At 40.8% G+C, this 25,605-nt stretch overlaps 1 protein-coding gene across 3 annotated transcripts in view; it reads right to left on the bottom strand.

The window, feature by feature from the left end:
* Positions 1–25,605, bottom strand: part of mast1a (microtubule associated serine/threonine kinase 1a) — a 130,909-nt gene that overhangs the window by 51,763 nt on the left and 53,541 nt on the right. For all 3 annotated transcript variants that reach the window (XM_061716652.1, XM_061716644.1, XM_061716661.1), the window contains 5 exons: positions 16,094–16,182; positions 14,334–14,409; positions 13,814–13,886; positions 5,688–5,848; positions 452–527 (listed from right to left, as the gene is read on the bottom strand). In XM_061716652.1, coding sequence (XP_061572636.1) covers positions 452–527; positions 5,688–5,848; positions 13,814–13,886; positions 14,334–14,409; positions 16,094–16,182 — 475 coding nt within the window. The remainder of the gene's footprint in view (positions 1–451; positions 528–5,687; positions 5,849–13,813; positions 13,887–14,333; positions 14,410–16,093; positions 16,183–25,605) is intronic.

Here is a 25,605-nt window from a genome sequence, read left to right on the forward strand (position 1 = left end):
TCATATATTTTAATTTCAAAGGCGTTCATTAAAGATAGCGTTGGTTTTTCTCACTTGGGGCCTACATTTTTCTGAGTCAGTAACCAACTCCACCAGGACAAAACAATTGAATGTAATAAACCGTCGAATTTCTGTTTATTTCACTACTAAGTCATACCGTCATTTTAATTTCGTGACCCAAAGGACACTTTACTGTGACTTTTCCACAATAAGTCTGATTTCTATGTTCTTGAATATCATCTGTGGGGGAGCATTTAGCTTGCTGATTTGTTGATTTATGCATTCACCCCTGTGGCACTAATGAATACTCAACTGCATTTTTTGGAAAAATCCAATTATTGCAAATAATGAGCAGCTTTGGACTAAAGAATAGAGGAAATAGATAAAGAAGAAATGGTCATTGTGTGGTGTGTCCGTAGAGTTTGCGCTTGTGTATTTTCATGGGCCTGACCTTGGGGAAGCGCTCCTTGTAGACATGGTTCATCATCACTATTTCATTGTCACAGCAGGATGGCGAGCGCCCCGGGCTGAGGAGAGGCAAACACAGGAGCGTAAAACAGAGCAGCGACAAAGAAAATCAACACTTCAGGGCTGAGCTAAACAGAGAGAGAGAGAAAGAGGTGTAATTCTGTGTTTCTCACTTGAGAGAATCATTTCTTTCTCTCCTTCATGACCATCATGTCAGCATGCTATACTAACCGACTGATCAGATATTCAGTACACCCTGTTTCTCTAATGGATACACCTCATGCAGCACTCCTTCATCCCCAGCACGCCCAAAATTGCAGTATCAAACATTGGAGTTATATAGTAAATGTGCTTTGAGAGACACGAACGGAGACGTCTGGCACAACTGCATCTTTTTTATTTCAGAATAACTAATTCCACAATCATCGACAGACTCACAAAGCAAAAGGAGCTCACGAAAACACAGACGCAGGCGAATACATTACATTATAGCCTGACAGAATATTGTTGTGATGGTGACAATGCCGCATAAAAAAAAACAAAAAAAAAACAGGCAGTGTGATGAAGCTCTGAGATAAAATCTAGGTCAGCGACTGCTGAAGAACTTGACATGGAGACTGAATACTGACAAGGAGTGTGTTGTGTGTAGTCAGGGCATGTTGCAGCCGCGGGGAGAGTCTGCATTAGGTGTGGTTAGAGAGTTTACACGGGGGATTTGTGCTAATCGAGAAACTGCTGCACCCAGGAGATGCTCAAAGCACCAGAGGGTAGACTGATATAATAACAGCAGTGAATAATACCCTACATCTACTCCAACACTTTCATTCTGGTGCGCTTGTCTTTTTTATTATTATAATGCTCAGGTTTACTTGCCTATAGCAGCCCGTATACACCATTTACACACAAAACATATAATAAATGCAAAACCTTTGATTTTGTAGATCTATTCATGAGCATAAAATGGTTAATTGTCTCGTTGCTTTGGGACAACGTGACGTCCACATGTGCGGACGCCAGGTCTTAGGAGGTTAAGCATCCTAAAGTTGGTTTTAACTATTTGATATTTCTCTTACTCTCATCAGTCGCTTGGTAAATGTTCGATAGAAGTAGTTGAAAGAAAATAATATTTTAAAAACAAAGAGAACAACCCTTTTCCCCTCAGATCAGCTTGTGAACCCTCACTTTCAAAACGCACTGTTAATTGAAGAAAAGAGAGTTTGACGGGAAACCCAACGGTCCAACGACTTCGCCAGGGACGCTCACAGTAATTGGTGCTTTGGTGTTTTTTAGTCCCGTGTTGCTTCCGAAAGGGATTAACATTTCATGCTTTGATGTGAGAGCATTAAGTAATCATTTTCTATCAGTGTGTAAACATTTCAGAAAAAAAAAACAATCAAAAAAACCCTCAGGGACACCCCCCCAACTCAACCTTGGCAGCCAAGTAATTCCCAGTCCTGATCAAGGAGTAAAAACAGAACCTTAATGCATATTAACTATAGTGAAAAGTCTGGCAAAATAAAAGAGCATATTTCTTTAATAAAAGTGAAACTAATTTGAGCAGCGGATACTTAGGTTTCCTAAGCTTTCAAGGACAGTAGGTCATACGGAGGGATAAAAATCACAATTTTTGAGCACAGTATGTACAAAGTAACATGAGCTAAAAAAGATGAAGCAGCTTGTATTTTAAGATACTCCTGGATTATTTTCTGTTCCATCTTTTGATTAATAAGTCCAATGGAAAAAAGAAAGAAAAAAAAGGTCTAAATCTTGCCTGGGGACCCTGCATGTGCACGGAAAGCATGAAACACCCCTTTTGTTGAGCATCGCCGCTTCTTATTATTTTATGCAATTAGATAAGAGTTTGTGAGATTTTCTGCCGTTGCTCCTGCTAAACGCTTACAGTTCATTGAGAGGGTTTCACTGTCCAGGTCAGGGCACTGAAAGGATTATAAGCAAACATTGACATTATTCCAGCATTTAGGGTCATAGTCTGACTGAACAAACCAGTATCTTAGTTTTTTGACAAAAGGTGGCACATTCACTAATCTTGCACTGCTGGTTGCAAAACCACAGTATGTTTGATGCATCACTTTGCTGACTTAACAGAAGTAACGGTGTCCTTTCCAGTGTTAAGTGTTGTTATGAGGATCCAGGAAATGTTTTTTGTCACATCTCTAAGAGATATAAGAGATATCTGCTAGAACTGAGAAATCTCCCAGAGGTTATTTACAGTAAACTGGGGTTATGACGTGCCTTTCTAGCAAAACAAAAAAAAAACCCTCAAGATATGAAGCTTGTCTTCATCATTTTATGAAGTGCCATTTACTTGACTTATTCTTTCAGCTTTTCCTTTGAGGGTCACCACAGTGGATCACCTTTTTACATCCTACCCACCTACTGCATCTTCCCCTCCCACACTCACCTACTGCATATCCTCTTTCACCACAGCCAGTAATCTCATCTTTGGTCTCCCATTTTTTTCTCCTGCCTTGTGATTAAAAATACTATATGTGAAGAAGCATTTTAGAGTGAAATACTGATATTGTGGTGCCGAAGGTGACAGAGCAAGTTTCCCACTAAATGCAGGGTTAGTGGTTCCTCACTCCTCCACTTGCTGAAGTGTCATTTGACAACGCACTCAAGCTGCTACTACTGAAATGTCAGGGAACTTCCACTGCCACTAATGTTTGTTTGGGTCGAGTTGGCTAAATGAGAAAGACAATGAAACCATAGAGTCTTTGAAACCACAAAATTACACTAGTGTCACATCGGAAACGCTGGTACTAGTAACATACAACATATCTAAGTTACTATACCCCATCATACAATGTACACCCACAACAGGGTGTTTGATTGTGATGTCACAAAGTCACTTTTAGGGTGGCATATAACATACTGATGACGAGGTTCAGACCAGTATAGCTTTACGTATTACATTATATACATCCATACCTCAATGCTTTCCCACAGGAGTTCTCCATGGCTCATCCATAGGGCCCCTTATGTTTGCTATATACGTCTTATCCTTGGGCCCCGCTATCACATTGCACGGTTTATCTTGTCACTGCTACCCATATATCTGCAAAGACGAAGGAGCACCACCTTCTGACCATATCACTCCTATTTTATCAAAACTCCACTGGCTCCCAATAAAACAAAGAATTGATTTTAAAATTCTTCTTATAGTTTATAAATGTTTTAATGGTCTGGCCCCCTCTTATGTCTCTGACATGCTCAGTTTATATGTACCGAAAAGATCCCTTAGATCTCTGAACAAAGATCTCCTAATCATACCCAGGATAAATTCTCAATCAGCATATGGTTCATTCAGTCATTACGGTCCCACACTCTGGAACTCTGTACCACATGAACTACGCTCTGCTTCATCACTGGCCTCTTTTAAAAGTAAATTAAAAACATATCTTTTTTCACAAGCTTTTAGCTAGTTTGTTGGAATCAGTACTATAATTTTAATTTTAATATCTTTTAATTTCCATCATCTCTTTTATCATGTTTTATGTTTTTGTGTTTTATGTGTTTTATTGTACTTTTTATGTGTTTTTATGTGTGTTAGCACATTGAGTTTATGCTTGTCATATGAAATGTGATATATAAATAAATCTGATTTGATTTGATTTGATTTAGCTAAACCTCTCCAAAATCTGAACTGTTCCAAGTCAAGCCGTCTATTGAGAACATTATTTATATTCAAATTGTCTTTGACCTGTCAAGGTTGTGAGAAATCTGGGTGACATTATCGATGACCACTTGTCCTTCCCCGAAAGTAAGATAAGATGGATCTTTATTGTCTCCCTTAGGAGAAATTTGTCTTGGACACGAGGCACGGCGACAATCATACTCCAACAAACATAAACAAACATAAACATAAACAAAGTGTGGTATCTGTAGCCCAAACTTGCTGCTTTGTGTTATATTACATTTAAAAAAAAAATCAGGCTGTATCTATCTCAACATGCCACACAACTCTTGAGTCACTCCATGGTTATCACTCGCCTTGATTACTGAAATACTCTTTTCACCGATCTTCCCGTATGCACAGTTGAACATCCAAGGTTCAACCAAACCAGATCGGGCTCATGTCACACTGGTACTCCCTGAACTCCAATGGCTACCCTCGGCTGCCTGCTTAAGATTCAAGTCACTAACTGACTTTTACTCACTTATTTACTGCAATGATGGAAAGTTGGCTTGGAAAGATAACTTTGCTTATTTAATAATTCCAAGTCCCATAAAATAACATTAAAAACAAAGACATTGTGTGAGATTGTGTAGGAGTGTTTGGCATCAGCTCTAAACATGTCACACCGAATGGCTTATCTCCTTAAAAGCAACAACAGAAAATAAAGCACTGGTACGCTCACAAAAGGCGAGAAATACAAGTGCTCTAAATATACGAGTGAAAGCCCCGATTCCTCTACTCATTACAGAAATTTGTCCTTTGAGAGACCAGCCTTTCACTATAGCTTGGAGAACTTAACATCTACGTGAGAGAGGCGAGACTGAGTTGGTTTGGACAAATTAAGAGAAGGAATAGTGAACAAAATGGTAGGGGTATGTTGTAGATTGGGCTGCAAGGCAGAAGAAAAAAGCAGAAGACAATAGAGGAGATTTGTGGATGTGGTAAAAGAGGATATATTGGTTGGTGTGAGAGAAAGGAACATGCAGAAGACAGGGTAAGATGAAAACAGGTGATGCTGAAAGAACAAGAAAAAGAAGTCCAACACAGTTATGGAGAGAGTTCTTAAAGGTCTAGTTGTTTGGATATAGCGGCATCTAGAGGCTCAAACGGTAAACTGCAACCGAATGAAAACAACTCCAATGTTTGGAGTGTTGAATTTTGAAAACATCAGATACTGACCAGAAATATTTTCTTTTTAAATTATATTGAATTATTCTGTGCCATTTGACAGAAATGTGCCACCTAGCATCGAGGAGTCGAATGCACCTCGCTCAATAATTGATTATCTTCTCGCACATGTTTACTTGGATTTCTCGGAAACTCCAGTTTAATCCTCATATTGTTGGCAATAGCTTGATTTAGATGTGCATGTAGCCACGCTGAGTGATGAATAAAACACCAGCTGAGTGCAAAGAGTTTGATTAATCAGAGAGTGAGGTTTACATTGTGCTTCCTCGTGGACGAGGGGCCGCATCTGATTATATCTTGAGCCATAACTGTGACCTAGTAGCTCCCTCACCTGAGGCTTCTGGAGCGAGGGCGGACGTGAGGGGAGCGCCGCCCGCCGTCGTCGTCCGTGATGCTCTCTGTGCTGCCAAAGTGCTTGGACAGGAAGTGCAACTCGTCCATGGTTGGCTGGAAGGGCAGCTGATGCAGACGCTCCTGAGACGAGCTGGATGACTGGAGAGACGGGAACAAAGAGAGGGTGTTAGAAAGTGACCCGCTGTGTCTGAGAAGAGAAGAGAAGAGAAGAGAAGAGAAGAGAAGAGAAGAGAAGAGAAGAGAAGAGAAGAGAAGAGAAGAGAAGAGAAGAGAAGAGAAGAGAAGGTGTACTATGATGTGAGTGGGCAGAAAGAATCAAAACAACCAGCAAGTAAGTTAAAAGAACAAGGAGGAAAAGAGAGGTGGAGAAACATGAAAAAATACCCAGAAGGGGTTTGTGTGGGAGGACAAAACAGAATAATACAAGACTTTAAAAAGAATAAGAGTTAAAAGACTGAAAGAAAAATGAAAAAAAAAAAATCTCAAAGTAAAAGTTAGCTACTGCTTTAAGTATTTCACGCCAGAGGGGGTGAGCGTGGCCCCGTTCCGTCTTAAACAAAAGACTTTCCCTCCACTCAGGATAGGAAAAATGGCGCCTGGATCAATGAGAGGTTTAATGAACACATCTCCCGGCGGGACACCGCGCTCGGTTTTGGCCACATAACGATTTCTTCTATTAAAAATCCATTAAGAAACTTCATTCAGGTCCAAAGAAGCACTGAAGTGATGTGGCTGAGAAAGTCCAATCAACAGAATCAATTAGGAAGCTGCTTGGACACGGAGAATGTCAGCGACTGGTAATCGGATATGATGGTTGCCACGGATGAAAAATGATTTGAGTCTGTCCTGCCCTTTTCATGCTGATGCGGATGCTTTCACTTAAGCGGTTTTAGGTTTTCCTCACATGGGACTTAATCCCAAATGCTGCTTCAGAACAAAGCTTAAAAAACACACATTTTCCACTTTCCGTAACTATTCTATCCAGTAACACCCCAAAGGAAGAATATGTATGTATATATACGTATATATTTATATATATATATATATATATATATATATATATATATATATATATATATATATATATATATATATATATATATATATTTATTTGCACTAAATGACTTTAATCACTCAATATTATAGGCACTCTAAAATGTCATTGTAGAAGGTCGGAGCTATGGGTCAGTTTGAGCTCCTGTACTGAAAGGTATTGTCGCAGATCTATAGAAACCTCTGACTAAAGACACCGAAGAGGATTTACAGTGTTGTTTATGCATTTATGCAACATTGTTCTTTCCTACACTTTTTTGTGATCTTGGTCTTGTCACGGCCTCGACAGTCTCTGGTCTTGGTCTTGTCTTGGTCTCTGGTCTCTGGTCTCTCGGCCTCGCCATGTCTCAGACTCGGATAATTGAGATAATTGTGTGTATGTTTAATATTTAAAATTCACGTTTCATCTACAAATTAAGTACTATGTAAATCAGTAACATTACTATTCATCAGACTTTTCTGAGGTGGAGGGGGGTGTTAGAGGCTGCTTATTCTATTAGAGGACTTTGGGAATAGTTAGTAGTCGTGTCAATCCTCCAATAGTGGGAGGGGGAGGGGGGGGGGGGGGGGGGGGGGGGGGACATTAATAAGTTTTATGTTTATTTGTTTTTTTTTTCTGTTAAGCACTTTGTGTTTCATTATTTGTAGGAAAAGTGCTATATAAATAAAGTTTGATTTGATTTGATTTGATTTGATTTGACTCTAGACTCATCTATGTTTGCTTTTGCCCCTTCCACCTTGGTTCCTCGACTAGATGTCTGGGAGTTTGAAGGTCCTACGATGTAGCTCTTCCTCAGACCGCGCTCTTCTGGACAAAGACCTCCCACACTGAGTATTCCGTTCCCGGGAGCTCAAGCTACCACCGGCACCATGCACGTTGGTCTTCACTTTTAACTTAATGCTGGGTAATTTTTTGTTTCTATCACCACTGTTTGTTTTTTTGGGGGGGAGTTTGTTGACCGCCATGTCCTACAGGATCTTTGTGCTATCATCAACTCGGCTTCTGGGTCCTGGCGTTCCATGCTTGCCATACCTGCCTGGGTGTGGTGTGGCAGACGTCTTGTGCTCAGAGCCAAAATGTCCAATGTGTCTTCAGGGGCAGGACCTTAACCGGTGTTATCTTTCACACCAGCCTTTTCTATCTATTGGCAGAGCTTCTCAATATCAAGCGTTCCTTCAACCACAGTCATGATGCCGTATTCTCTCTCTCCTCATCCTCAGTGTAATATTTCCCTTTGTAGATTTAACTACTTTTATTGACTTCATTGAACTAAATTAAACTGAATCCTCTCTGGGTTTCCACTGCCTTATACGTTTACCTACCATTGGTTATCTTGCACATTCTGGACGTGTGTTATTTCCCCCTTGATTGTGGTTTTGTTAGTATTTCCGGACTTCAGTGACCCTCTCCATGCATTATGAGGAGTCTTCTTGTCTCGACCTCGTCCATCTCCCCCTGTGGGCAGGTTATCATACCAACAAGTAGGGCTGGGCGATATATCGAGATTTTAATATATATCGATATATTTTCAAACACGATATGGTACGTGACAATATCGTTTATATCGATTTAAAAAAAAAATAATAATAATAATTTTTTTTTACATTTTTTTTTAAATGATTTTGATATAGCTTATTTTATGACAAATTGGCTTGAATGTTTTATTTGAGATTTGCACAAATGTTTTGTTATTTGCACAACTGTCAACCTCAGTGGAAAAGTCTGCCTGTTACTGTCTACATCGTATTAATTGCACAGTGTATTTTAATTTAATTGTTATGCAGGAAAGGGATATTTGTTTTATTTTATTCAAGAAACATTTTTATTCTATATATGCAGGCAGTTTATTTTTATTTCATTTGTTTTATACATCTTGATATTGTGCAGACCTCTGTTAATAAAAGGAACCTGTGTGACATTTGGCACGAGGCTTTGTATTAAAACTGATTGTTTTTTTAAGGGTTTGCCTCAGAAAAAAATTAAGCTAACAGAGATGCTATGCTATAATGCTTTGGGGGAAACCCAATTAAGGCACAGAAAAAATATCGAGATATATATCGAGTATCGCCATTTAGCTACAAAATATCGAGATATGACTTTTGGTCCATATCGCCCAGCCCTACAAGGTACCTTATTACCATCAGGACATATGGTTTGATGGACTTTCTCTTTCCCACTTGGACGACTCTTCAGGATTGACCTTCAGTCTTTTATAGATACCTGGTTCGGCCGCTTCGTGCTAGTTGCCATTTGGTTGTAGCTTAGTTTTAGCGATTCTGAACACCTGCCGACTGTTCAGTGGTAGATAAACTCTTTCAATTGTGATGATTTTGCCTCTTTTCAATGCCATTTGAGAACATTTATCTAGTCTGAATGATAAATGATTTGAAACTAATAAAATAATAAATGCTTTAGCACTCTCATAGTTTTCTTATAACTGGAAGGTTCTTCAAATCACTTCATGAAGTGCCTCTTTTTGCACATTCATGCACTGCTCTCCTGCAGTGAAACGCTGCTTCATATTCTCCCCCTCAGTCTCGAGGACTGTTGCTCTTCTGCTTAAAACTACTCCCATTTCACACTGATCCTGCAGAATTTTGCATGAACTCAACTTTTACTGTCTTTCCACGTACGAGAATCCCCCTCGCACACTTCCTCCCTCTCATCTGCTCTGTTTCATATGCTGCTGCAACTAATCAGGGGAGTAATGGGCCATGCGAGAACCCGTAAAGCAGTCACGGAGATGGAGGTGAGGAGTATGGAGACAGAGCACCAATCTTTACAGTCATCTCCCGGTTAAAAGAGATCGCTGGTGTACCTTGCAGACAGGCAATGTGCAGCAGTGGAGGGATGCATGAGAGGTGGTCAGTGGGGGAAATCAGGGGTGAAATTCAGACGGATCCGGAAGAGGTGATGGGTTCAGGAGAGTACCGAAATGCACAGGATTACACGTCGACACCTCAACCTGAGCATCACACACATTAGGCTTCATTTCCCGAGTGGACAATTTACCAAATGGGCCTTGAAGTGTTCATTTTTTCTGAGAATTTACTAATGCTGCACAATTCTTCCTCTGCTAAAAAATGAACATTGCAGTTGTTTCTTTTTAGCTTCCAATCGGGTTTTATTTCTATCTACAGTGTCTTTAATTTGCCTCAGCTGGTGGTCAACATCATCCGTTACTTCCTCCCTGGGGATCACGTGATGGACAGAGGAACAGTTTGCATTCAAAAAGAAAGAATAAGACATTTAACATTTAATTTGATGAAGCACTTTTATGCAACCGACAAGCCAAGTTTTAGGTTGCAGATGAATCAGGTCAAACATATCTTAGCAACTGATTTGTTATTTTTAGTTCTGCTTCACATGAGATGCATGTTCTTGTTACTCGGGAGCTTTTAAATGATTGCCTGAGACAGAGTCAGAGAACCCAGTAGTGTTAGCTCCAAACGCGGTGTGTTTTTATCTCAAAGCCAAAGAATAGATGCGACTTCAGAACGTGAATTCAACACAACTGCAAAATATATACATTAAATCTTAGAATTAAAGACATATTGTGGATGATGTTGAAATAGTACGAAGTCCAAATCCTCTGTAGAAAAATCTGAGAAATCTAATGCACAAGTTAATTACGAATAAAGCTAAATTATTTAGCGGAAGAAAAAAAAACACGGATCTGCCTCCTTTGTGTCTTTTTGTGTCCTTTGTTTCGCTGGTAAAACCGGAGATGAAAGCATTTGATCCCGTTTGATCCTCACTTTCAGGCTCGTGGTGAGGGAAGGGGAATCGTCTGGTGTGTCGTTTGATAGCTACAAGTTTTGTGTTACAAGGACACACTTAGTCAGCTCTGTCCTACATTCGAGAGGGGACAAAGTGCAGTCGCTGCTGCAATAACGAAACACAGCAGACGCTCCTCAGTGTTAATGCTAACCTCTAAGAATGTATGTTAACAAGAAAACATACGTGCTCTTTTTGTGATTTATTCTTCTTTTATAACCACTTAAAGAATCAAAAAATGTCCAGATGTGTCGCCACTACCTGAGCTATCACTGCCACTTTTGATTTTAACCTTGAAATAACACAACACTGAAAACCAAAAAAAAAAAAAAACTTGCAAGTCTTAAAATGTGTCATAGAGTGAGCAGTTGCATCTCGGAGCGTGTTGTGACATCACAGACCCAGATCGAGTAGGAAACCCCAGTTTCACATCATGCTGCATCTGCTGGACCTCTAAAGAGGAAAGTTCAAAGATGCTGACTTTACTTTCTCAAACCAGCTGCAGTAAAGCTGAAAAAACATGTTTGAAAAAAGGTGCATGTTGGAGTATGTTAAACTTTATTTATTTATATAGCACCAACTCATGCAGTGTAAATGCAACTCATGGTGCTTTACATACAAAATAAAATAACAATCAAAAGTACAATTTAAAACATCCCATACGACCCCACCCCCCACCCCCCACGCATACACACACCCTCACTCACACTCATACACATGTGCATACACTCACACGCCCACACACACACACACGCACAATAAGTGGACTGTTGACTGAAATATGTCATTAACACCTTAGGGAATTGTGTAAACCTTTTTGGGGGTAATGTGCCCAGAATAAGACAGGCCATCTATATTAACTTGGAGTGTCCATCACATGATGGACATGACCTCAACAACCGTAACCAGGTGAGTCCAAAACATTCATGTTCAATCTTAAACGGTGCTTTTTAACATGAGGAGGCTGGGATCAGATCTGGGATCAGATAGTTCACATCACTAAGGTGATATACAGCTACATATACAGCTACACTAAACTACATCTTCTGGATGTAAGATGAAACTCTTTTGAGTTAGAGCGAACATCAATGAGTCTAAAGTGAAATTAACTGATAACTAACCAGATTTAAGAAAGACATTTCCCTCTGAGATGCGGAACGGTGGAATTCTGATTAGCAAGCTCCAGCCACTGAAAAGAGGTGCAGAGGTGACGACGAGCTTCCCAGGTGGAGCCGTTTCAGGTGAGGTGACCCCTTTGGGAAGCTGGCTCGGGCCGGCATCACGAGCAGCAGGGTCAAGCTCACTTCCACCTTTCTGCTTATTCAAGTACCACACCTCATCCGGAGGTCTGTTTAAAGAGCTTCGACCACAAGGCTTCTGTTCTGTGAAGGGGGATTAAAGGGGACCTATTATGGCATAGTACCTATTTTAAACAGGCCTTAAATGTCTTAAAAACAAGCTTTTGATTTTTTTTTGCTAAATAAATTAGAAATTCAGCCTCTGAGCCATGTCTTTATCATCCCATCTCTAACCTCATTATCTATGCGGGATTCTGAGTGGGCGGGGCTATGATAATGAGGCTCTGTGCTGATTGGCTGCCTGAATGACGCGATACACCGCTAAGAAAAAATGGCAGAAGCTCCGGCCGGCAGAGTTAGTTGTGGGCGTGGTTTCACGCATCGGAGGCCAACCTATGCAAATTGCATTTTGGTTACGTAACGACGGGAGCAGAATCTGAACGGCTCGTAGAAGCCACATCACACTGGACGGCTCATCCGGGCGGCTGTACAGACACTGCAGAATTTGGTTGCTTTCCTCCTTCTCTGAGTTGGCAGGCTGAGGGGAGACCACTTTATATATGTTAAAGCAAGAGAAAACGTGTTTTTCATAATAGGTCCCCTTTAAGTTATAATATCTACATGTATGAATATATGTGTAAATAAGGACCGGTTAGACAAAGGCCTGTATGCCTGAACTCAAGCGTTTCATCACTAAGAAAGCATTTGAAGTCTTCACTGCAAGCTGTCATGTGCAGTTTCTGGTCCAGGGTTACCCCACCTCCCAACTGGAGGCAGGCGGTTAAAACCCCCCACCCCTGGTGACCCTAAACAGGCTGAGGGGGAAAGCTGGAAATCAATGAATCAATTAATAGCTTAACTGAAAAATATTTATTTTAAAAATATATCCAAAAGAGTACAGCCGTCCTCTATTCCAGGTCTAGACTTTGAAATAACCTCGATCGTTTTATCTACAACATCTGGCGGCACAGTGCTGTCGAGACCTGGAGATTTAAACATTATGAGAGCATCAGGGAGTTTGAGCTTCTGTCAGGTTGAGCAAAAGGTGCTTGATGTGGCTGAAAATGAGACGGTTCTCAGTTGAAACGTTTGGAAATGGCCAGTCGAAGACACCCTCCACCCGCAGCTGCTGCAGACGAGCGGACCGTGTCTGCAGCGAGGAGCAAGGTCAATCTTCAGTGGATTTCTCAGTACAATGTTTATGCACACAATTCCCTTTTTGGACAGTTGCACGTTGATCCAAAACAAAAAAAAAATAATAATAATAACTTAAAACAGTAAAACTTACCATTTTCCCACCTATTTAAACTATATCCCTCAGACGTTGGAGAGATGCTGCTGTCTCTCATAACCAACTTATGGAAAAACTCTGGAAAAGACACCCATATCTGGATTAAAATGATAAATGTATTAGTTATTATTATTAATATGTTCCTGTTTTGTTTTTGTGTCTTGTACATTCAGTTAGTCTGTAACTTTGTGTTTTGCTGCTGCCTACCTAAAACACGTCTCTCTTGTAAATGAGACCCAATGAAGTCTCAGTGGGATTATTTTGTATAAATAAAGGCAAATTAAAAAAAAAAAAAAAAAAAAAAAAAAATCCTCAGAGGGCGTCTAACGTTAGTTTCTGCAGAACTGAATGGTTTATGGCCAACATTTGATGTTTTTTCGCCCTTCTTTTTTAATTAAACGCACGTTTGTGATCACTGATCCAGCCAATAGCCACGCCGTAATCTTATTAAACAATTAATTCAAGCGTGCATAAATACAACATCTTGAGGTAATTGCTTTCTGAATGTGTTTGTAGCGGGGCGTGGCGATGCCTTGTGGTATGAAAACAGACCCATCTTTATCAGAAGAGTTAAATATGGGTCTATTTTTTACCCATCCAGTATCTTTTATCCCATAGCTGAGACAAGATGGAGCAAAATGCTGATTGAGATATTTGAGATGAAGCAGCAACATCGGACCTACCGTTGAACTGGGGGTGTTGGTTCCATATCCTGAGGAAGGCAGAGAGGCCAAAGACCATCTACGACCATCAGCCCTGACAGAAAAACAAAACAAAAACATACGCTTCAGACACAGTCAGAGTCAAGAGTGCAGCTCTCCTTTACTTTCCATTTCTATTTCGGGTTCACAACTCAAACCACAAGCGGCTAAAGTAATTCATGGGTTGTTCGCCTCCCCCGACCCTCCCAGGGTCTGGCACTTCCTCTGAGAGAGCGATGAGGAGCTCGGTCCTCACACCTCGGCGGACTCTGGCTGTGTCGGCCTGCTGTCGGGCCTCTCTGTCACACGGACCCGGTGGGAGCGGAACGAGAACACAAAGGCGGCTTTCTCTCTGCATATGTATGTGTGACTGAGGGGGTGCAATCCCTGAGGAGTTTGAGCTTCTCTGCCTTGAAATCAAACCCTTGAGCCCCTTGCACTGTTGAGGCAGGTGCAACTTCTTATCATATGAATAAAATAAAAAGAAAGAAAGGTTTCCAACCTTCGAGAGGAGGCGAAGGAGAAGTGGGCAGGTCCACTGGGCGAGAAGTTGCGCGGGCTGTCCAGCGGACTGCTTCCTAATAAAAATACATACGAAAAAGGAGAATATTATAAAGCGGAACAGTACATGCATTAAAATCAATAAGACGACCGCCGGGAGCAACAGCCGTGTTTATTCTCTTCTTTCAGAGCACCTGCAGGAAGTTGAATCTCAGACCTGATCCATCTGCTCGCAGCTCAGAGGAGGTTGATGAGCAGATTCTCACACTGGCTGTACATGAGAGGGACATTTGTGGTGTATAATATGACTTAGGCAGACTTTATTTGTCATTTTGGATTTTCATCGGAAATTACATTTCGATGCAACAGCAATGTGGCACAGCAGTGAGTATGTGATGTCATATATATGCAGTGTTGGGTGTAACGGGATTACATTCGCCAGTAACGCAGTAATGTAACGCGTTACAGTTGTAATTTGGGTAATCCCGTTATAGTTACTCTAAGACAAGAAAAAATACGTTACTTTAGTTACTTTAAGCTTTTCAGCTACATGTAGAACGGGAGAACAGAAAAGAAAATCAAACTTGCCTTTCATGCGTCTTCACGCTTTGCGCTGCAACACTTGTCTGACTTGAGGCTGATTTATGGTTCCGCGTTAAATCGACGCAGAGCCTACGGCGTAGGGGTATGTGGCGACACACACCGTACAGTGCGTGTCGCCGCATACCCTACGCCGTAAGTTCTGCGTTGGTGTAACGCAGAACCATAAATCAGCCTTTAACGTGATCTTACGGGATTTTACGAGATTTTACGGGACTTCTGGTGCTGATCTGGGCACTGCAGTAATAAAGTTCCAACTACAGGACTGTCTCAGAAAATTTGAATATTGTGATAAAGTTCTTTATTTTCTGTTATGCAATTAAAAAAAACAAAAATGTCATACATTCTGGATTCATTACAAATCAACTGAAATATTGCAAGCCTTTTATTATTTTAATATTGCTGATTATGGTTTACAGTTTAAGATTAAGATTCCCAGAATATTCAAATTTTTTGAGATAGGATATTTGAGTTTTCTTAAATTGTAAACCACGATCAGCAATATTAAAATAATAAAAGGCTTGCAATATTTCAGTTGATTTGTAATGAATCCAGAATGTATGACATTTTTGTTTTTGTAATTGCATTACAGAAAATCACAATATTCAAATTTTCTGAGACGGTCCTGTAGATGTTGTTCATTGGCAATCGAGTTATGGTGCAGCTCAGGTGATATTGCGGAGTAATTCAAAAGTAATGTAACTATTAATGTAACTAGTTACTTTCAGCAACCAGTAACTAAGTAGTGTAAGGGATTACTTTTTTAAAAGTAACTAGTAATATGTAATGGATTACTTTTTTTGAGTAACTACCCCAACACTGTATATATGTCATATATATACGCAAAAGCATAATCCTGGAGAAAGGTTTAGGAGGTCTGGGACTCAAAAAGTCTGAGAAACTCCGGTTTAAAATGTTGGTAAAGATTAAAAGAGTAACAGCTTTCAGCAACAAAGGCGGCGGCTTTCATACATCTTTATAACACTGAGATTTTGCAATTAAACAGATTTATTTAGGTATTACGTCCCTGAGAAATCTGATGTTTGCAGACAGTGAAAGCCAGCATGTCGTTAAAGCGATTAGCGCGTTAAACAGGGTTGACATTCAGAATAACGGAGTCTGACCCCATTATTCCGGGAGGTGGATATTTATAACACTGACCTATGTGTCCGGGCAGTGGCGAGTGCGGCCTCGGCAGCGTCGGGGACGTACTGGTCAGGATGAGGCTCTTCCGGTTGCTGGTCCTGCAGCTGGAACGGTAATGAGAACGAGGAGCATTTTAAGTATTCATTTTCATGACATCAATCACGATGACGCACGAAAGCCGGCACTTTCAGCGCCGGGACCTCCGGGTTAATGAAAACGCCGTCTGAGCTCAGTCTTCATGCTTTTTAATTGCGTGGGAAGATATCTGCACGTTTTTTGTGTGCAGACGCGTCTGGACATGATTATTGACGGCTACACATTCATGGGGGGGAGGACGGTTGGACAAAGCAGCAAGGATCTTTAATTTCCTCAAGGTCCATCCCTACGACAGCGGCTGCCATGGAGCATAATGATGGAGGGAGGACGGAGAGGAAGTGAAGGAGCAGGGAGGACTGACCAATATGAGGAGCTGAAATCATTGAACCATGAAGATTTGGTGCTGATGCTGCTGCAGGAAACACGCACAGACATCCACAGTCTTACATAACGCTTCATAAATTGGGAAAAATGTGTCGTTCAGGTGTTGTTTCAATGCGTTGACCAGCTTTGCTCACTGCCCCGTGTGTGTTCGCCTCACAGGGATGCCTGTCGGACCATATTTTAAACATCTGAAGAAAAAAAAACACCACTTAAAGTTTGCATCTTATTGCATCAGACAGCCCGCTGCTCTAAATCTCTGCAGGAAATGCAGGAGAACGAACACACAGCCGCATGACACACATTCGCTGTTCGGTGCATCTCCAATAACATGGAACCGGTGCATCTGTTATCTGTATCCCCCCAGATCCACTCGTCTCTCCACCTTTTTAATGCAGCTCTCCGGAGTCGCTGACGCATCAGATTTCTAGAGAGGTTTCCTTTTTTTTTGTCTTTTTTATTGGCGGCGCCGTGACAGCCGAGGGGGGGGGGGCCTGAACTCAACCTCGCAGAACAGAGGAGAAACACGTTGAAATATTTAAGGGAAATGCATTAGGCTTTGGTTAGAAGGAGGGAAGCGGCTTAACACCATGCGTCACTTCAGTTCTTCAAGTGAGAACAGAGGAGTGAAGATGGGAGGAAGGGTGCCGGAAGAGATACTGTACAAGCAAACACGGTTACAGTCACTTTTTCATTTTCTCATTTGTCCTCCACCATCATTATTCTCTTCTAGTTGCTTGAAATCCCCTGTTTCTTATTTCACTCCTTATTTTCACTCCATACTCCTTCCTTGATGAAGAACTGACCATGTGGAGCGTTGGAGCGTCGCTCCAGAAAAAACTCTTGGGTTTTGAGTGAAGACTCTCCTAACCGTACCAGCGTTTCACTCTCAGGTGTCTAACGACTTATTAATGGGCACGAGCTCGATCCTGCACGCCTTTCTTCGCTGAATTAATATTCACCATGCTCCGATAACTCATCGCTCGTCTGATTGAACCCCAGATCCGGCTTTCGCCTTCTCCCAAATTAACTCTAAGGTTATGAATAATTGAAGTTGTCTGAAGTCGGGAATGCCTCTCTCCTCCTCCCACTCCCCCGTTTAAAGTTACTGTCGCTACGCTATTAAAAGTGTAGAAACAATCTCCTCTCACCGTCAAGCTAGAAGTCTCTTTGGTTTACTACATTTTTACTGCAAATGAATGCTGCAAAAGGGCATCTTGCCCGAAGCGTTTGTACTGTAACAAAAGGCTAAACACGAACTGTGCTCTTTACTCAATCCTTCAGCCTGAAAGGTCAAGCTGCAACTTTATTTACGTTAAAACCACAAGAAGCACATATGACAGATCCAGCCTCAGTGGTGGCCGATAGCAGCAAGAAAGAAATATGTAAACTTGGTGGACTGTACTGGGTTTCCTGCATTAATCTGCCATAAAATGCAATCTGATCTTCATCTGATTCACAATAATAGAAAAACACACAAGTGGTTGTACTCTCTCATTTATCTGTTGATCACATGATTAAAGCATCCGCAATGCTGGAAGAAAAGCTAATCGAACCTATAAACTAATAAACCAACGAAGGGAAAGGAAATCTATATAAATAAATAAGCATCGACCGAGTGTTACGGCCAGTGGCCTTGTCCTTTTTTTCATTGTTTAGTTGCAGTTTCCTGCCTGCGGGCTCCATTGCCTCCTCCTGGATCACTTCCTGTTACAGCAGAGCTGATGGGATCTGCAAGTTTGGGCTCCTCCAATCTCTGAAGAGGCTTCACCATTTAAACAGGAACATCCCCTCAGCTGTGTCTCTGTGTGAACAGCTTGCCTTGTTGAGGGGTATTGCCAGGTTGACTTGCTGTTGTGTCTTTAGTAAACTTGCTTCGACGTGACCTAGTTAGGTTGTTTCTTTTATTGTGGTCTTTTTTTTTCTCTTACTGTTCCTGGTTTGCAGCCACTTGGTTTGTTGTTTAAGAGTTTGGATTACAGCTCTGATAGATAGGCCTGACCTATGTGTTATTGTGTTATTCAGTGCTTTAGTCGTAAGACTGTGTTTGACTCTTGGTTAATTTGGGCCTTTTCTTTTTTTGGTTTCTTTTGGTTTTGTTTACAGAAACTACTACAAACTGGAAAATAAACTACTTTACTTTCAAACTTTTAAGATCTGGTTTTTAAAAGTTACTTCCTCTTTTCCCTGGTTGTCCCATGGCTGCCATTTTTTGCTGCTTTGCCTTGAAATGCTACCTAATGGTTTTCTACCATAGTAGAGCTACAATTTTACTGTGTTTTACTCCCTAAACCACTTCCTTTTCCCCCCAAGTGATCCTTGTCTCTTGCCAGGCCGTCATTGTAAATAAGAATGTGTTATTAATGACCTGCCTGGTTAAATAAAGGCCAATGACTGAATGAATATCAAATAAATTGATAGAATTGTTTTTTTTTTCTATTTATCGTATAATGTTCACAAAGTGTAATGCAATTCATGTCATGGGTAGTTTATTTTGAAGGATCAAATACTCAACATGCCATATTATCAAATTTACATCATGCAAGAAATGATGCAAACTTTGAAAATCGACTGTGCGCATGCGCAGAACCACAAAGTAGCATTTCTCGGCAGGTAGCAAGGATTGGCAGAACACCGGGTCTGAACACCAAATAAGAAAAATTGACCGTAAATGGAGACGATAATATAAATAGGCTTCTTAGAAGAAGGTGTCCAGCCAAGACACAACCCAAAATCATCAATGAGATAAGAGAACCCATAAGCAACAGGTACGGGAACTGGAAAACATCTCTACCATGAAGGTATTCATAACTTCACACCTCAAGTTTTCCAAAGAGCACCTTGTCAAGAGCACTTTGTCAAGCCGCAACACTCTCAATATCAATGCCAACAAAATCAACATCAGTTGTTGTTTGTTGAACCAAAGTTTGGCCTCTCCCGACTTTCAGCACACGTTTTTGACGTATAACAATACAACAACCATTTGTTTAAAGCCAGAATACATGCCTATCAAAAGAAAGCCCTTTAAGGTAAACAGAGCATTAAACAAAATATAATTGTGCGATTAATTGCGATTAATCACGAGTTAACAATCTGAATCTGAATCTTTTGAATAATCAAGATTAAAAAATTAAAAAATCGATAGTCGGCTCCCAGTTTGAAACTTTCATATTTCAGCCATGTTACACATACATTTTGGTGAAAGCAATGAGAACAAATATTTTTTTAAACAAGGGTCTATCTTGATCACTTTACCGCAAATATGATGTCAGAAGAGCCACAGTCTCACGGGAAAACACAATAAAAACATATTCCGTTACACAAAAACCTTTGCTGCTTTTGCTACTACAGTATCTGCGTCCTACTTTGCTGTCTGATGTCTGCACGGGTCTGTCTGGATCCCCGTTAAAACGAGTGGTGCAAGGGATTGGACCCAACTTGGACCCAACTTGTCAACTGCAGATGCAGAGGCGCTAGTTCTGGTGCTAGACTGGTTCCAAACAGGTTATCGTAAGAACTGGCAGAACCAGGACCCCTACATCATTTATTTCCTCACCAAAGCAGAATCAGGAAATTCGTGAAAGGAGAGCAAAATCCTGCAGAACAACAACAATAATGGAAATCGAATTTCGGTATGCAAACACTGATGCTGGCCCTAAAAATCTAGTTTGGAGTCCGGAATTGACTTAAATTCAACTTTCCACCATCATCATCAACAGCATTTTGTTGTTTTTATTTAGTCTTTTAGTTCGGTCTACCGTGATGTAGCGGTTCTTGCATCTAGCCCTTTGGCACAGAGTCAGCGCTTTCTTCGTAGCCGGCGGTCAAAAAAAACAAAAAAACTGGTGCCAAGATGGAAAAGTGCCAATTGCAGCAGTATAAGAAGAAGATGATGTTTACCTCGGAAAGGAGGAGCTGCTCGGAGCAGACTCGACGTTTTAAAGAAGATTAAAGATCGATCGACCAAGATTCAGACATCAGTCGCTTTATGATTTTACTCATCACTATTAGCCTAACTGTCCTTTCTCTGTCCCTGCCTGGACCTCTGCTTATGTACCTGACTTGGGTTCTTCACCAGAACCACTTTGGTCGAAAAGGCCTATTCCGTTAAATATATGCTGTGTTTTATTGTTATGCGTTCAAATATTATCTGAGTACATGTTGCGGTTTTAGAACATTATGACCAAAAGATAGCCCTGTAAGAGGATTATTTTTCTTCTCCAGAGCAAAGGTTTTTTCCAACCTGCTGGGGTTTTAAGTCTAGTGTCTGTAAGGAGAGCATAGACGGTTCTCAGCCCTCTGAGGAAACTATTTTTTTCGTAGTACACGAGTCAGTTCTTTTTGCATTTGACCGTCTCTGTAATATTCAGCTATCTAAATACTGTTGAGGCATTTCCAATAATCTTCTTCTTCCTTCTTTAGCGTCTCCCTTCAGGGGTCGCGACAGCGGATCACCGAGCTCCACGTATGGATCTGGCACAGGCTTTATGTTGGATTACGGAGGAGAGAGTATGATCAAATCTTTATGCAGTGACTGAAATTTCCTGACATTTCATCACACAGTTTTCAGACGAACATTTTAAACTCAAATATTTGCAACTCTGGTCTTCATTTTTCATAAGGGAATGGCTCCAGACATCCCCCCGCTGCCCCCATTTCACTCTAATAATGTGGCGGCGCTGAGATGACAGCAGCATCGCAGAGAAATACATGACTGATCCAGCCGTTTCAATCCAACCGGCCTGCTTGTTTTCACTTCCAGCACAATCTTCGACTCGTCACCCTTTTCCAAATGCCCACTGCTCCAGATGAAAGAACAGAGTTTTTCATTTCATTGGCAGATATTTTGGAAATTTTAGCAGCAGGAAACACATAGACGCAATTCTAAATATTAAAATGGGCTGCGATCCTTTTGGGTAAACAAATTATGAGTACTTGTGCGCTGTGCAGTCTTGCTCTCCGTCTTGGCTCATCGGGGCGCTAAACTGAAACCTAATTCATTAAAAACAGGGACACCTGTGTTTTTCCTGCAAACGACTGCTCTGAAAAAGGTTGACAGTGAGAAATTTGTGAGCAAAGCCTTGCATTGCTCACATACAACAGAACATGTGCAGCAAAATATTATGACTGTTGTAAAGGACCAATTGTCTTTATTTGGTTACTTCCTTATTTGGTTACTTCTTTTGTACAAATATTTATGATTTACATTATTTTCAGCACCTGTCTTTACTTTAAAGGATGATATGAACTTTATTTTGAAAAGGACTTTTATTTTGAATCGCAATTTGCGTTTTTTGTTGGTTTTTTGGCTGCTGCTGCGTGTGTCTATGTGCTTTGCTAAAAAGATAGAGATTTACAACAGATTTTTGTTATAGTGCTTCAGTTAGAGAAGAAAAAGGTTATTTCATCAATGAACATCATGTTTGTAAATGTTTGTTTGAAGTGCGTGGTAAAATTAATATGTTTACTGCAGCTCTTGCGGTGTGAAGGAACTTAATAAACTCCAGAACATCAGTTAAAGAGTCCATCATTTCTATCCCAGGACACTACAACTGCAGAAAAGTGTCTAACAGTCCTTTTAATAAACTTTCTGTGCACTTACAAAGTTAAAATCATTTCAGTTTCTCTATTAGGACTCCAGGTAATACATTACTTGGGTGAAAAGACACTTTCAAGTCTTCACAGAGGCTTAAAATAGCTATTTATTTAGATGTAGGCCAACGGCATCAGCGAATATTCTTCCTGCGCTCAAAACTACTTAGATGCACATTGTTATGGTTTGTAACACCAGTTTACACGCTCCACCGTGGACGAAGGGCTGTTTTCATTAGAGAACAGTCCAGAATGTTAAAAGCAGCGGCGACTTGGTGAGGAAGAGATATCAGAAGACTCTCGCTCCTAAAATAGACATGTTTAAGAAGCAAGAGGGGAGGATGGGAGCTTATAAGATGCTGCTGAAGACCGACTCTCTGAACTGGGTTCTTTGCTCATTTATGTTATAAAACCAACAATAGTCACAGATGTGTGGATGTGATGTGTTAGTATTGTTTTCTGTCTAATGTCCTTCTAAACGAAGGTCAGTTGACTCAAAGAGGACTTCACGTGAATGTTTTTCCCCGTGTTTCCCGGTTCGTTATGAAACGTCTCACTGAACATTAGCAGAAGTCACAGAGTACGATGGCGGCGATGGGTGGCGGTCGGCTTAAACTGCTGCAGATTCACGTGAGTGCGAGAGCCATGGTGATAAGAGAAATGCTAATGGGGGGAATGTGTGTGTGTGTGTATGTGTGTGTGTGTGTGTGTGAGACTGTCACAGTTAACAGCTGTGTGGCTTCGTCTCATCCTCCTTTGTCAAGAAAGCATGTTTTTTGGAGGAAAGAAACTCATCTTTGAGTAATAAATCCAAAGCTGCATCGTTTTAATTTGTTTTCCTTTCAGGAATCAATTAAGTATTTTGACCTGAACTTTGGAGATACAAGGAACAAACTCTCCACTATTTCCAAGGGTTGTTGTAGTTAACGAAAACTAAGACCGAAACTAACAGTAAAAAAAAAACATCATCCTGTTAAAGCAGCACAATGTAACTGTCAGCTTTTGTTGAGTTTGGCGGCTCCTTTGGACAAAAGCGGTAGTGCTTTACCAGAAAGAACTACATTTCCCATGAGCACCAGCGCGTACTGCCGGAAAGATCCTGTCCCCGTCGCGTGCATTTGTTTTGATGGTGAATGAAATAAGACGGGACAGACTTTCAAAACTACTTTTCTGTTTTCAGCGGTCGTTTGCAGGATGGATAGCGAAGAGGTAATGTATCTATTTTTGGCTAAACAATATAATATGACGATGTTGAAAATCACTAAGTTCAACTTGGTTTTATTAGTGAAGTCCTGTCCTGTTTCAGCGAGATAATGCGCCCCAAACTACAAACGCTCTGGTTTTGTTCTACTGCACCTTTTTCCTGTCACATTTTTTAGAGGGACTTCATCCTAAATTAGTAGTCCGACATACTTACTGACAAAATAAAAAAAATACTTTATAACCTGTGAATAACTGAATGCCCATTCCTTTGCAGATCAGCCCTGCACAATTTTACAGTTCTCAGGAAAAATACTAGATTAGTACTAGAATACTACTTTTCCTCATTTTAATTACTCAAATGAAAGAATGAAGGCTTTTGTACTGTACGGCATAGTTGACAGGACTATTTCTTTCTTGTCAATATCTGAGTCAATACCTCAAGAACTAACTAAAACTAACCAATTCTTCAAAACTAAAACTGCTGATGCACTTGTTAAACTAACTTGACAAACTGAAATAATACAAAAAATTAAATAAAACAATTTAAAAAGATAAAAGCTATTATGACTCCGTGCTTTTATTTGGTTATTTACTGAACACTTTTAGACCAATAAACTTAACTGAAAATCGCTGTTCTTTAAAACACTCAGAACTTTGAATCTAAATGGATTAATGAAGAAAAACGACCCTCCAGTCCAGAACCAACCACCAAAGAGGGAAGGTGTGAGCAATGAGGGTACTGTGACCATAGGATGTTACCATAGCAACACATTAGGACTGCTTTTCATAGAAAGCCACCAACTGTAATCTGTTCTCAACTTGTGGTACATAAAATGATGAAGGTGAGCGTCAAACAGAATCAGAATCAGAATCAGCCCCCCCAACAAAATCAACAACAACAAAAAAACCACATGTCGTCGCCCTGCAGCAGAAAGCCGTTGTTGTGTCTTTGTGGGAACGTCAACCCTGTAATCCATCATAATCCAGAGTGTAATCCATCATGCCGACTCAATCTGTGCGTGTGACAGGAGTGGCAGCGAGGCGGGCGGCGCCGCCATTCAGACGGGTGTGATTCACTGGGGTCAGCGGTGCGTGGTGCATTGTGGGGGCATCTGTCGGTCTGTGTGTGCGTGTGATTTGTCAGTTGCGTCTGAGTGTGTCAAAATGTGCACACCAAGTCCTTCTTTTTAAAGTCTTTTTTCTGTGTTTTGTTTGTTTCACAGGATTATGTTGTTTTTTTTCTTGTTTTTTTTTTTTTTTTAATCTCCAGAATTCAAAACTGCCAGAAGGAGTGGGCATTCGCACGTCTGCATGCAGGCGCCTCTGCAATCTGCTCACCACCGACACTAAACGTTCTTGAAGGGGACAGTTTATTACCAATAAAAAAAAATGAAAAGAAAATCCCACCTTCACCTTCAAAACTCTGGCTTTATTGTTTAAATATCGATGATAAAGTTCATGCACGTTAAAGACTGAGAACAACCAAGCAGTATTTGTCATCAAAAGTTGTGAGGTTTACCAAAATAAGAGCATCGGACCGATTAAAAATATGGGAAATTTTCCGCCGCTGTCCCACCAGCCCAACTGAGCTCAGTATATTACATTTTAAGACAGATTTACGAGAAATCCAAAATAACTACCTGTCAACCACTTACAAACTACCATTGTGTTCTCAGAATCTGATCGGCCGACCTTTGTTGACACTGAAATGCCGTGGACATTCCTATGTATATTCCTATAATAGAGCCTAAATGAAAACACAAAAGGGAATTAAAGCCCATTTATTTATTTTAAATATTTTCAGTTTATATACACATTGATTTTTCTTCAAGTGAAACATTTACATTTTCTTTTAATTTGTCATTTTCACTCATGTGGCTCTCTGGCGCCGCGCTGGTGCTGCTGACTCGTTACATCCATCCATCTCTGATTTGTAGTTCCGAGTTTGCTCCCGAATGGCCACCCAGGCTGCAGCAGGTGGAGTCTGCTGTTTAAAAGTTATTATATTATAAAACAGGAAATTTATGGGAAAATACTAATACGGGAGGACGGCGGGAAAGACGGGTGAAATACGGTAGTTTCCGGCCAAAACGGGGGACTTGTCAGGTATGCCAGGTAGGCGTTGTAAAATGTGTATGACAGAGAAAGAGCACTGGATGAGGACGAGCCGGGGACACACCTTGCCAGTCCATTTGTCCGGCTACCCGCTACTATCCTTTCATGCTCGTTTTGTCCCTGAAGGTTTTGTGTCTTTG

This window comes from Cololabis saira, chromosome 1 (genome assembly GCF_033807715.1).
Source record: "Cololabis saira isolate AMF1-May2022 chromosome 1, fColSai1.1, whole genome shotgun sequence".
Lineage (NCBI taxonomy): Eukaryota > Metazoa > Chordata > Actinopteri > Beloniformes > Belonidae > Cololabis > Cololabis saira.